This window comes from Ambystoma mexicanum, chromosome 13 (genome assembly GCF_040938575.1).
Source record: "Ambystoma mexicanum isolate Mex_15411 chromosome 13, UKY_AmexF1_1, whole genome shotgun sequence".
NCBI lineage: Eukaryota > Metazoa > Chordata > Amphibia > Caudata > Ambystomatidae > Ambystoma > Ambystoma mexicanum.
The window spans coordinates 493169456-493183287 of record NC_090938.1 but is presented as its reverse complement, the minus strand read 5'-3'; the positions used below and the strand labels follow the sequence as shown (position 1 = coordinate 493183287).

The 13832-nt window shown below is 44.9% G+C and overlaps 1 protein-coding gene across 1 annotated transcript in view; it reads left to right on the top strand.

Moving 5' to 3' along the window:
• Nucleotides 1–656: 656 nt before the first annotated feature.
• The window catches only part of METTL2A (methyltransferase 2A, tRNA N3-cytidine), a 224811-nt gene continuing 211635 nt past the window's right edge, over nt 657–13832 (top strand). Inside the window, exon 1 of the mRNA XM_069634153.1 lies at nt 657–1071. Within this exon, the coding sequence (XP_069490254.1) occupies nt 884–1071 (188 nt within the window). The 5' untranslated portion in view covers nt 657–883. The remainder of the gene's footprint in view (nt 1072–13832) is intronic.

Below are 13832 nucleotides of genomic sequence, written 5' to 3'. Positions count from 1 at the left end.
CAGAGGGGTGACAGACCAGATGAGCAGCGGACCAGAGAGGTGACAGACCAGATGAGCAGCAGACTAAAGAGGTGACAGGCCAGATGACCAGAGAGGTGACGGGCCAGACGACTGACAGACCGGAGATTTGATGTGCCAAACAACTGCCAAAGGGGACGAGGATCACAGAACTGAACTTGAGACAATAATTGACAAAAAAATGCTCAAGAAGGCGCAGATCACAAGGTCTAAACTTAAGACACTGATTGCCCATAAAATACCAAAGTAGTGGCAGAGTGCAAGGACAGAGATGAGACTGTGACAAAAACATCAAGATTAAATAAAGTATTTTGTTGTTGTAACTATGTCTATGTCCTTTCTGTATGTTTATAATTTAGTGTGGTGATTCTGACTTTTGTGACTTATCCCTTGAATTGTGGGTGTGTGCTTGTTTTTTCAGCTTATTCATATGGGAGTCAGCTTGTTTTGAAGGGGCATTCAGCTAATTTTCTTCTTCTGACCTGGCAACACTGCCGGGCACCTTAAGTTTAGAGTACACCAGCATGATGTACAGTTGTGGCAATAGTATCTAAATAAGAATTGTGTGAGCGACCTGTAAAATATGAACTCGATTGTAAAGTTAACTATTCTAAGATGGCTACCGTGTGAGTTGCACTAGCGTGCGCGGCGTCAGTCTAGCGCTGCTCATCAACCGTGACGTCATTTCGGAGAAGGAACGTTTCATTCACTTCTCTTTCCTCCTCACGGTTACCCATATCTTTAGCTTTGTGCTGTCAGTTCAACATGATGGATAGGGAGTATAAGGGCACACCGCGCCCAATAACTACGTGGCTTTGACTACAACTTTTCAGGAAAGGTTTCGTCATTAATTCGGTAGTCACCAATGTCCAGATTCTGTAAAGCAGTGGGTGTGTCTTCTGTGGTATATTTCCGGTATCGGTGGGCTGGAACCATCATGGCGACGCACCGTTTTTCGACCGAGACTGGTTCTGTTCCTCCAACTAAGACAAGACCACAATTTGGAAATCGTCTGCTAACCGACCCAAGCCGAGTATTTCAGCACAATGCCTGGTGAGAAAGGGGGAGCAATGGAGGGCAGAGTGTGGAGGACTTGTCAGATAGTAGAAGGGCTAAGTATGTTACCAATTTCTAAAGATTCTCTTCTAAGATGGCCGCTGCGAGAGAGAAAGCGAAGTGAGCAGCCATCTTTGAGTTAAATATTACACTGTTGGTAGCGATTCTGTAGAGTGTCATGTCACGTGGTTTTCACGTGCATCCCTTGATCAGAGTGAATTGCTTCCCTTTTTTTCTGTAGAACAAAAACTACGATTTTTGGGGTATTGACACGCGTGTCTTTGAAATGTTTGCCAGCTACTGGCATACTGTAATATTGTTGGATCGTGAGCCTTTCTTTCTTTTGTGTGAACTGGCCTTCAATGACTCGCCTCTATAGAGACATCCTATTTTATTTTGCTCTCGTTTGTAAAAAAAAAAAATATATATATATATATATATATATATATATATATATATACACACAACTCGCTCATTTTCTCCCCTGTCCCTGCATGTTAACGCGTCCTCTACATACTTACAAGTTACGCCTCCCTGCGACCTTTATGTAATGTAATTGGCTAGTTTTAACGCGCTTAAATACCCAGAGGTTTCTGCGATACTGCACAATCTAATCTGACTCCTAACCAGTGATATCTTTTGACTCCTGTTTTTATCGCGTTTTCTCCCAGCATCACCGACTGGCCAGCAACCATTTAATTACCCCATATTAAATAGCACTTGACTCAGGATTGCCCATGTCCGTTGATTGCTTATCTATGTGGTTCTGTATCCTCCATAATTTTGTATTTTTTTTATTGGGTTCATGGTTTGTCAGAAAACCTTACGCAACCAATAACATACACAAAAATAAAATACCATACATTAAAAAAATGACTGAATGCATGAAACATGACATCACAGCAGAATTAATTCAATGTCAACGTATTTAAAACCCCAAAATCGCATCAATACAATGTAATGCAGCTATAGTCAACGAAACCTGTCTTTCAGCTTAAATTGCGACCAATATCAGTCATAATTGTTGGCGGTGTTCCGCTACCCGTGAGCCCTCCACCCTCCGTTGTACAGAGACACGGAGCATTCAGCAAGCGCTGTAAGCCGATGGCAGATTGGTCAAGAAAAAAACAGTTTTTTGTTAGGGAGACTTAAGTGTTCTAATTCCCTTGTACCTTAGAGACCCTTAGCTCTTTTTGCTGGACTTTAGGACTTTTAATTTCTAACCTGGGGAGAGTGAGACCTTTTCCCCACTCTGTCATGTATTTTTTCTTTGATTTGGTATCTGTGTTTCTTTTTGACTTTGGAGTCTGACAAACTCAATAGGCATCATCTTTACATTGTGTCACAGAGCACCTTCAGTGCAATGACACAGGGAAGTCTTCCAAATTTCCCAAAGGTTTCAATACCTTCTCTTGGTGAAACTACTGTTTCCAAGAGCAGTGAAGTGAAATGGACTTTACTTACATTTTGTAACTTTCTAGACCTAGCAACACCATCTTACCATAGGGTGCTGGAGGGTTTACTTAGTATCCTCTTTGTCTAGTTTCTCATGTAACATTTTTTGTTACCATTTCTAGAATTAATGGCTAGTGGCATTGGTTTGCTTTTTCAAACCATGGTGTGTTTTTACTGCAGGCTGCAATTGCAGCCACAAATGGCCCTAGTCTTCTTTTTTTCACCATTTCTTGTTCGAAATGTCCTTCTTGACATTTACTCTGTGTGCCAAACCAGGTTTGGTCCCTTTGTTCGTTTTGTCTTTGGCCGGATTCATGAGTGAAGCCTGCCTCTGCCTCCAGCATGTCTGGCAGGGGTTGGAAGTGAGGGAGGTGCCCACAACTCCCTGTGCTTAATCCCCTTGGTTACAGGAATGCACCCAAAGGTGATTGGGTCCTTGGAGGACAGCCACCCTGCTGTGTGATTGACAGCTAGACTGCGAATGAATGGGAGAAACCTGCATAAAAGGGAAGACTTTTTGCCTGGAAGGCAGTCGACCACTGAACGAAGGAATCCAAAGAAGAACTTGGAAGAGACGCTTGCTGCAACACCTGGACTGTTGGTTTGCCCAGTGCTGAAGCTCCGAATACGCCTCGTCTAGAGAAGCCCTGCAATGGACAACTTCTCCCCTTGGGCTGGTGGGACCAATCAACCCCAAAGTGAACTCGCCTGGACATCCTCTCGGAGCTTGCTGTACTTCCATTGCTGCTGCAGGAACCGAAGTGCCAGGGAGAGGAACACCAGATCGATTGCATCGCCTTTAAGTCAGACCAAGCTCCAGGAAGATCCTCCAGACTCCCAAGAAGCAGGACGGACCAAGCCTGAGCCACCTCAACATAGTGCTGGACCCCAGATGCGAGGAAAGCCCATAGTGGTATCTGAGAACCACAGTGGTGCTACTTGGGAGAGCCGCAAGGAATGAAAACTGCAAGTGGTGCTGATATGAAGTTTGCTGCCACCGACCTTCCATTCGTAGTGCAGGAGTCCCCAAACGTCCACCCTCTTGTTACCACGACTGAGGCCCAGGAACAACAGGATCTGCAAACCTACACAGGAACAGAAGCCGTCTGGAATCAATTTCTTCTAACCAAAGGTACAGTAAAACTAAGGGACTTACCGCTTGTTGTGTAGCCTTGCTTGTTCACAGTTGAGACTCGTCTTGGTTGATTTTGCAGAGTTGCTCCTCACAAGCATCCCAGCTTTTGGCCCTACTGTGATTCTAGTGTTAGGCAAGTTTGTATGCAGTACCCTTTGGGAGACCCCACTACCAACCTGTGAAGTACAGACTTCTACCAAAGGTTGGGTTACCTATCTCCAGGAGCCCAAGGTTTGTGTAGTCTCCCAAAGGGTACTACATACAATCTTGCTTAACACTTCTGCATATAATAGATAATTACATTTTAAAGACCCCCATCTTCAGAGGAAAAGATTTCACACCAGCCAACCAGGACCCCACGTCAGAAAGGTTGAAGAAAGCCAGAGCCAGAACACAGCCTTTGCGAATGCAGCTTTGGGTAATTCCTGGCTCCGTTAACCTTCCTTCTCCATCAAGGCAGACTTGTACTTTGATAGTGTCATGAATGGACATAAGAATTTCCAATAAGTTAGGGATGCCCCTACTCTTTAATTTCTTCCACATGGTGTCTCTTATCACCCTGCCAAAAGCAGACGCTAGGTCTTCAAAGGCCTCTACAGAGGCTTCTTTTTCATCATTTCCATGTTAACATCGTCAGGAGAAAGCTGTTTACCTGAATGCTAAACCCCTTTCTAAATCCTGATTGGTTTTGAATTCAGATGGTTTGGACACCACCCTCCGAGTGAGGATGGAGCGGGATTCCGTGGGATTCATGGTATGTACAATTCTACGGGGGTGCAGAATCCAAACTATGAACATAGTACTACGCTCCAGAGCAGTCCTTGGAGCCGATAGTGACGGACCATGAAACTAGGTTCCTGAACTATGGGCATTCAGCGGAACAAACACTTCTAAAAATTCAATAAGAGGACGGGCTCCCAAACCTACAGGAATTGAGTGGTCAAGTGGTAATGCTACACCAGCTTTCCCTCCTTAAACATACAGCACTGGAGCCTCAAACCTACGCAAAGGGCATTTCGAGATGACGCTAGGCTACTGGCCCACCTTTAAAGTGGGCAATTGTGAGCAATAGGGGCATTGTACCTGTTTGTCAATAAGAATGCGGGAATCATATTACAAGTCCATTAATAAGTCATTGGGGAAATGACCAATCAGAAGGCCAGAGACAGACTAATACTGTGCAACTTTTCAAATTCACTCCACCGCCCCCTGGCCTAAGAAGGGTTGAGAAAACCCATTCAAGGCAGATGCTGGGCGCATGCTGTCTTGCAGCACGCCGATCCCTATGGAAGCTGGGAGAGCGATATTTGGATAAGCGTGCCCACTTACTGACCGTTGTGGAGCAGAAGCTCTGCCAGTGGCTGGACCAAAGCCATGCCAGTAAGGCCTGTGGTGGGTGGACATGGTATACCCAGCAGATTGCTTCCACAGATACCAGAACGAAGTCTGAAGACTGCAGATTGCTTCCACAGATACCAGAACGAAGTCTGAAGACTGCAGGACTTTCAAAAGAAGCCCGGTCAGGTGAAAACTTGAGGAGACCCAGAAGAAGTCTAACCTTGTGACCAGGGAAATATCTTTGAGACTATGAGGCGGTCTAGAGACACACTTGTGGAGAAGTGTCTGCTGATTAAAGACGCTGAAGGGCTCTAGAGAAGAGACAGTAGAGAGGACTATATGCTGAGAAACAAGAGGCCCTAGAGAGAGCTAGACCAAAGACTGTGAAAGTCTACATGCCAACGACAAGAGGCTGGGGATAGGCTTTGCCCATCAATCATGGAGAGGTCTCGCTGTTAAGAAGGCAAGAGAACCTGGAGAGGTTCAGACAAGAGACAATGAAGAGGCCTAGCGCAGAGAAAGTGACTGAAATGGTCTGGTCCAGAGACCTGGAAGAGGTACCTATGTAGATCGAAACCAGGGACTGTGGAAAAGTCAATGTGCTGAGTTGAGACCCCAGAGAGGGCTAATTAGACAGTGGAAAGGTCTGAAATAAAAGGATACAAGAAATCCTGGAGCAGCCTGAACCTTGGAGGAGGTTGCCCAGGAGACCACTTTCGGATTAGACTAGGGAGTAGACATTTATAGACCAGCTTTATGAACGCTTCTTGCCCAAGTATTAAGAACCTTTTGTTGTAAGAATAGGGTTAGCTAGGAGGCTAAAGAACTTAGTAAGAGTCGGTTTGGACTTTTACATTGGTCAACACCTTAGAACTCTGTTTATTAAAATAGGGTGTCCTTGGAGGGACAGAGACTTGAACAGTTAGACTTGGAGAGACTTGGAGACTTTGAAGGAGCTAAAATCCTGGAGTTGAGAGCATCTGGAAAAAGTCCATGTTGTATTGTCCCCTCTTTAACACTGTCCTACAGAATGTGGTAGGTTGAGTTGTGACACTCTTGGCAGAGTCAGAGTGGTAACAGATATGACTTTGTGTGTTTTTTGTAAGTAAGGGTTGGGTCAAATACCTATGAGTACTAAGGGGCTGCACCAATACAATAAAGCAGGTAAAGGAAAGGTCGAAGTAACATATGTTTTTCAGGTGTTTCACACATAAAAATTTAAAAATCCTAATGTTAAGCGTCCATGCCCTAGCCCTTACCCACCTGGGACACCACAATCTACAAAACAAAGAGGGCAACAAAATAGTTCCAAACCTAGTCTTTAAAAGGTTTTAGCTTTAGGGCTACCCTATGGTATGGTCATAAATGTTTCAAACTTTGACCAAAACAAGATTTCTCAAACATACTCCTAATTTTTCATTCCTAAGGTACCCAAATGGATAAAAAAATAACTTGCTGTGAGGGCTCCTTCATGAGCTATCCACAGTCGGGACTTTCCGTAATCCTCACCACTGGACTTTGATCTCTACCAGGTATACACTTCCAAAGCTCCTCTGTACACTGTTTCAGGCCGGGCAACCTTTGCCTATAAGCTTCTCCCCCACCTTGGGGGTTTTCAGACGTCAGAGAAGGTGTCTCCTATGCCTTGGTTTGTTCAGGATATGCAACAGATGCCCCCCCCCCACCCTGGACCACACTTTGCCCAGATTTTTCAACTGGTCCCTCCTCGACACTGGCTACACTGGTTTCTCAGTTGTTCCCTCTTGGACATTGCGTTTCTTGGGGGTTCATAACAGGTCTTTCCAATCTCTTGGCTTTACCATGAATAACAACAGCAGATCCCTTCTAGACCTTGGTGAGGTCACGCTCGCAACATATTCTTTCCTGCTCTTCACCTGTTCAGGCTTCACAACAATTCACTCATCTGGATATTTGTGTTACAGCAGTTCCTCCTGGACGTTTTGATTTCTTTGTGTTTCACAATGGGCCCTCCCTGGACCTTGGTTTTCTCGGGCTTCACAGTAGGTCTACTGTGGGCTTTGGTTTTCACAGGATTGTCAACATGGTCCTACCTGGGCTTTCTGAAAATGCATGACATGTCTGCCCTAAACCTTGGTTTTCTCAGGATTCACAAGCAGCCCTCACTGGACTGTAGCTTTCTCAAGAGTCTCAAAAATCCTCCATGGACCTTTATCTTTCTAAGGATTAACAAAAGGTTCAGTGGCTTTCATGGGATTTCCAACAATTCTGTCGCCGAGACCTTGGATTTCTGAACAGGTCAAAACTATTTCCTGCTCCATCCCCACCTGCAGGGCAGTCATCAGGCATTCAATATTATGTGACCTTCCTGCACTGAGGCAGGATTGATGCCTTTTCCCAGTGGATGCTGTTGGGAAGTCTTAGATTGTTGCTTGCCAATTTCCCTAGGATTCTGTAAGCGTGTAGAACACCTTCAGACAAGCCCACCTCCTCAGGGCTTTGAACACCTAGTACCTCCCAAGATTTTCTTACAAGTATTCAGGAATTGGGCCCCCTTCCTTCAGGCAGTAGCTTTCTTAAAGTATCTCTAAAACTTAGACTTCAAGGCATAAATTAGATTTAAAAAATGTATTGTCAGAGTTTGCTAATTAAAATGTTCTTTCTTGCAAACAAACTTATTTGATAAGCCATTTTGTACTCCAATATTTAATGTCACCAGAAGTTATTTGTACCAAAGACCTAAAATGAGCAACAATACTGCGTTTTTGTGTACCGCAGAAGTAAGACATTAGTGAGATGAGTGTGTCTGTAAAATGTAGAGGTTAGCTACAGGAATGGACCTAAATAGATATGATAAAAAAGATCTGAAAACAGTCTTCAGTGAAAGGCTCTGTGCAACTGGGTCCAGTCAGTGTTGCACAGGGAAGAACCCTTTATATTGTATGCTTGACCAAACATTTGCTGTGTAGGGAGAAGTTCAGATGTTTCATGAATCAACAAGTTCACAATGTTAAAGGAAAGTCATAGCCTGAGACTAAGTACGTAGTATGGCGTTGCGGCACACTTGGCAATTGCCAACTTCAGGTGGACAAGATGGCCCATGGCTGTCATTAATATTGGCTGTTTTCACTAGTTTTGGGGGAGGGCAGGGCCTCTAACTGCCCTCAAGCACGAGCCAGGTAAGCCCAAGCGCAGCATTCCAGCCCTGCACACCCATGACAGAGGTATTTATTGCTATGACCGCTTTGAGCTGTCATCTGAGAGCACTTTTTGTTTTTAAGGGAACCAGGCTTTGCACAATTCGTGCTTCCCCTAAAAAGAAACCACACATATGCCTGCAATTGGAAATAACTATTTCCAGGACCTGCAGTTGGGCCAGGAGGTGTGCAGGTGAGTGGGCAGGGTCTAGCTGTGGCACTACAATGTAGACTCGGGCCTGGTTCACCGCTTCAAAGGACAAGGTGGAGGCTGTGCAGAAGCGCAGTGAGCTGACATGAAATGCAGACGGCTACTTGCAGATGACACTTATTCCTGGCCTCTTGACTGCCAAGCTCACTCCCACAGATGCGGATGTGTAATGCAATCATAATTGTAAAGCAAAGCGAGCTATGGAGGCTAAGTACAGTGTATGGTAGTGCAGCATATTTGTATGTGTAGGCTGGATGGAACTAAACCTCTAGTTTGCTCTGTGTATGCATTATGTAAGAGGAAAAGAGTGGATGGGGTAGAAGGCAGAGAACTGGGGAAAGTAGGTACAATATATATTTTTGCAGCCATTTCACTTTCAGGGTAGCTGGTCTAAAGCAACTGGGTGAAAAGATAGGATGTCAAAGAGTTTGGGATCAGCCCATGGGTTGAGCGCTGGGTGCACAGATGAATGCAACCATCTGGTAACAGAACCAGGTTTGCCATCAAAAGCGTTCGGTCTTGTGATCATGTACATTTTCAAAAGTGCTCACTCATCAATATGATGCACCTTCCCCAACCAAATGAAATGTAGTTGACACTGAGATTTAGTTACGCTAACCTAAACTTTACTGAAAAAATATGAGCGTTTCTTGGCTAGCATGCCCACACAGGCTTTTGGCACTTTAAGTAGAGGAGAAGATTACTGCAGTATGCACTCAGCCCCTTTGAACTTGCAGTGAATAGAGAAAGGCGGTTGGAGAGAGCCCTGAGGGTGCGAGAGGCATGGAGGGTGAGCTGTGCTTTCATTAAACCGGGTCATTTAAATAGCCAGCTGTGCTACACAAGTGTCAATTCAATTAGCACACCTACAGAGTTGCATAGTAAATTGCTATGCAACATTGCTTATTTTATGCCTTGGACTTCTACCAGGCCGTCAGATTTTATGCTTTCTTTCCTCAAGTACTCTCCCCTTGTATTAAGCCCTTTTATATACTTTGGGTTGGGGAGGCTTTTTTAGCTCTTCACTTGATTGGTTCTTCCCCATGCCTTTTGCACCTGCTGCTTGTGATTAGTTATTCTCTGGGGTCTTTTAACTACACTTATTCAACGTTAGTTAATAACCTGATGATCACAGCGGTGAACATGGTGACACAATACTTGAAAGCCATCTGAGCTGAACTGGACCATTTTGGATTAACCTTTCTCTCAGGATGCAGTTCCATGGGTTTTCCCATTTGCTGTCAAAAGCAGCAGTATGTGGTGCACAGTACACTTTAAAGTTGATGAATTAAGTGTAATTTAACAAATAAAATTGGCATATTTTTCTACAAAATTGTGTTTGAATAGTGTTTGTTCCTGTGCCCATTAGTGAATATGGGACAGGAATAGGGTTCACCCAGAGAGAGCAACGACCAGTAGCACTAGCTTTGTTGTCACAAAGATTCAAGGGTTTACCCCTTTACGTTGAGGGTATGCTGGTGCTCCACACCCCTTTATCTCTCTTTTTCGTTTGAAATAGTTCGGGCTTTCTGACCTATGGTTTCTTCCAGCTGTGGCAAGATGAGGATGTTTTTTGTCCATGTGTTTCACTAATTCTGTGGGTTTACTCTGAGCGTTCCTTCTTCGGTTGTAAGTTGTCTGTTCTGTTCTTTGTGCTGCTCTGACTTGTGGCAATGCATTCTGGTATATTGTGTCTTTATGATGAGCAGCTTGAAGTTGAAAAGGGTTTACTGCGACTCGTGGGGGGGGGGGGGAAGCGAGCCATGGGATTCCACCTTGTTCACCCTTGGGAAGTACATCCAGTACTAGTGGCCAGACCAGCCCAGTCCATCGTGGCTTGCTTAGCTCACGCGGAGTTGAGTAACTCGCCACAAATGTCATTCCCTTTTATTCTAGATAATTCTCATAGACCCTATAGGCGTTGCTCCTACCCGAACCCTTTACTAAGAAAACATACTCCAACAAGTGAACCCAAACTGACATTCCATGGCTCTCATTTCCTGGCATAGGTACAATGCACACAGGCCTTGTGCTGAACCAGGGCACGCATCAGCAACAATGGAAAATGGCTTAGAGTTACTGATTTGAGAGAGGACAGTCTGACAATTCATTTCTGAGAATCATTCCAAAAATGAATTTTTACCAAACCTTGTGTTTTAACCTTATTGTCAGGACATGACCACCCATGCCCTTTTCCAGACAGTTTTCCATCCCAGAACGCGAACAGCTATATCCTCGTAGTGTCTACTATAATTGCAAGCGCTGCACTGGAATGCAAAAAGCTGCCATTGTAAAGTGGTATACCTTTGCTTTCTAACATAAAATATTTGGGGGGAAGCGGCATGGGGTTCACCATGCCAGAGTTAAAGGTGCAAAATGGTGCATTACAAGGGTCTCGTAGTCAAGGAGGCATATGCACAAGCACAAAAGTCACATATAAACATGAACTTGGTCAATGCCACTGTTAGGGTGACTAATGTCCTTTCATCATGCTTTTTTTATTCAGTGGCCATTTGTGCAGAGCAGATCCACCCGCCCCACGCTTTACTACTTCCTTTACAACCCTTTACCAAATTGTTTTTTGCCGCTTTAAAGTGGCACAAGCTGAATGTGCCCAGCAAATTAAATGCACTGTGAGGAACAAGGAATGAGACGCGGACACAGAGGGCTCATGCTGAATGGTTTAGACTTTTCTTAAATAATAAAGGGGGTTTGGGAAATGCCTCACTGTCCCTAATCTAGGAGGTATTTCCCTACCTCAACCAAAACTAAGGGTCTGTCCTGTGTCCAATATCCTAACCCTCTCATTCTTAAAGTAACTCTAAGGTGTTAAAGGTATTGTTTTTGGCTTGTAAAGTGAACAAATATTCAAGTTGAAAAAAAAGGTTTAAATCCAACCAAGGTTCGCAATAGATAATGTTCAGTTCCAGGGAATGACTCCCTTCCCTAGGAATAACCAAGTTCCTTATAGCCCAAGAGAATAACCCCCTCCTGTTGGTGTCGCAATCCACTGCAAGGGAATGGACTCCCTTCCCCAGATCTTTTCCACATTCAGTGCAATTCAAAATCCTAAGGGCATGGGATTCTCTTTTCAAGATAATGCAACTTGGGTACGGGTACTCAACTCGCAAAACACCTGGTATACACTCCTACCAGGTTCTCTCATATAGTTCCATAACGCAATTTGGGTGCGGATCCCAGACTCGCAAAACACCTGTGTACTCTCCTACCTGGTTCTCCCACTATGTTAATCCACTTTCAAGATCTGAGAGCATATGCCCCTTCACCTCCCCCCGCCCAAGTTCCTCTTATCAATGGTGTATTTGTATCTCCCCAAATACTGGGACTATTAAAATCCGTTTGATGTAAGCCGTAGGAACTTTGCCGTTCCAGTTAGGGAATGCCTTCTTCAGCTCCTTCCCGAGGCCCGACCTTACGCTGTGGGCTCACCAGCTTTAGGACAGCTCCCTTGGCTTCTCCGACCCCCGCACGGGTGGTCCTCAGCTTCTGCTCCCTCCACTTCGGGCGACGCCTCTCTGCGACTGATGGCGGTCTGCGCGTCACTCCGGATTCCCTTGCCAGCGTGAAGCTCCTCCTTTGCCTCATGTCCTTCTTCAATGTCTCACCCGCCTGCAGGAATGCATCTCTGGTTCAGACGCTGCTTCCCTCTTTCTTTTGTGCCGCTTCTCTGCCTCGCTCGCCGCCTCCTGGATTCCCAGCCCGAGCTGGGAAGTCTTCTCTGCGGTTCTCCTGTGTCTCTTTGCTCGCCTGTCCACCTGACAGTGTGGCTTCCCCAGCAGTGACTAGCCAGTCGAATCTTCTTTGCTCTCAGCTGTTCCATCTTTGAAATCCCTCTTCAACGTAGGGAGTTGCTCATAGCCAATCCGCTTCCTCCTTGAACTAGACTGCGCCTTCTGGTTCAGCCTAGTGATCTTCTTTTGGAAAGTCTTATTTCTCATCTCAATTATTGTGTTTGCTACAGAATATTGACGGATAATGTCTGTCAGCTTTGCGAGTTGTTGAAGGGGATTATTACAGTATGCCATCAAGGCATGAGGAATGGAGGGGATATCCCTAAAAGCGAGCAGGGGATACCATGTCTCATCCAACAGCACCTGTCCCTCCCCCTGAGGGTTGCCTCCCCTCATGTGATCCTCCCTTATATAGCCACCCCCAGGGTCAGGATCAGGTAACTGCTGCCGTCTCTGAGCCACACAAGGAGAGGCGACCTCTGGGGAAGGAGTGATGACATCCTATTAATCACAGCACCAACAAAAGCATGTCACAGATTAAACCTTGCTCTAGGACTGGTAACACCGTGCAGCATGATACTTTATTACACACCTAGACACGCACGCACATTCACTGAAATGCGGATACATTTAAAAAAAATCACACAGCATTAGAAGGATTTTCCTAGACGCTACGTTTTGGTTTCAGGAATATCAAACCATAGCTTGGTTACAAGACTTCCCAGTGTATTATCTGACTCTCCAAAGGGTAAACGTGGTAGAGGAGACCTGGCTATACCATGAAGAGGGAATCTGAATGGAGAATAGGTAAAGGGTAACGTGCAAATGCATACTATAAGGTAATGTCCTCCTAATATATCGATACAAATATAATCTCAAAATATATTTGATGCAGAAAAGAAACACTAGTGTTTATGGCATTGACATCTGCAGAAGTCACTAAAGGTTAGGTGAAGCAGTTTTAGCATACAAATGCAGTATTTGTAGATCAAGTTTCAGAACTGGAGCAAAACCCAATGTTACCCAACAGGATTATGTCCCTAGTAAAGCGCTGTAGTTGGGAGGAGGCACAGCTGTCAAGTCAATCTAAGGGGTACATTAGGCACAAGTGGATGTTATGCTTAACTTGTGATCCATGCTTTCCTATGGGGCAGTGTTGTTTGAAGCAGAAAGTTTCCATAGAAAAGGAACTGTCAATGTTGCATTCCAGCTGGGAAAGTGAAGGGTGTGCAGATACTGACCCTTGGCAGACTCTGACTGGCCTGCAGGGCAATAGAGCAATTCCAGAAGTGCAGGTCCAACATGCTAATATGGTCAAAGTGGGATGGTATTTTGGCCAGTTCTGATTTACTGAACTGTGGAACTAGTTTTGACCCGTGTTAATGACAGAAATATTCTTTAAAAGGCACAATTTGCAGCACATTTTACCCAAAAAAATGTTGGGGTACTACTCGGTCTGTCACAAAAGTCACACATTTACATTTGTGACTCGGGACACTTTTTCATTGGTACCCCAGCCAATTGTATGCCCCAGACTGACCATGGCCCTCAGCCACTGGGAGCAATACAAGGATCCTGCATTGCACAGTTAGATTTAACAAAGATGCTGGGCAACAGAGCAGTTGCATCCATAGCTGAGATTGCAGCTTTGGTGATGAATGTGATTAAGAAGAATGCTTGGCGCTTCCAAA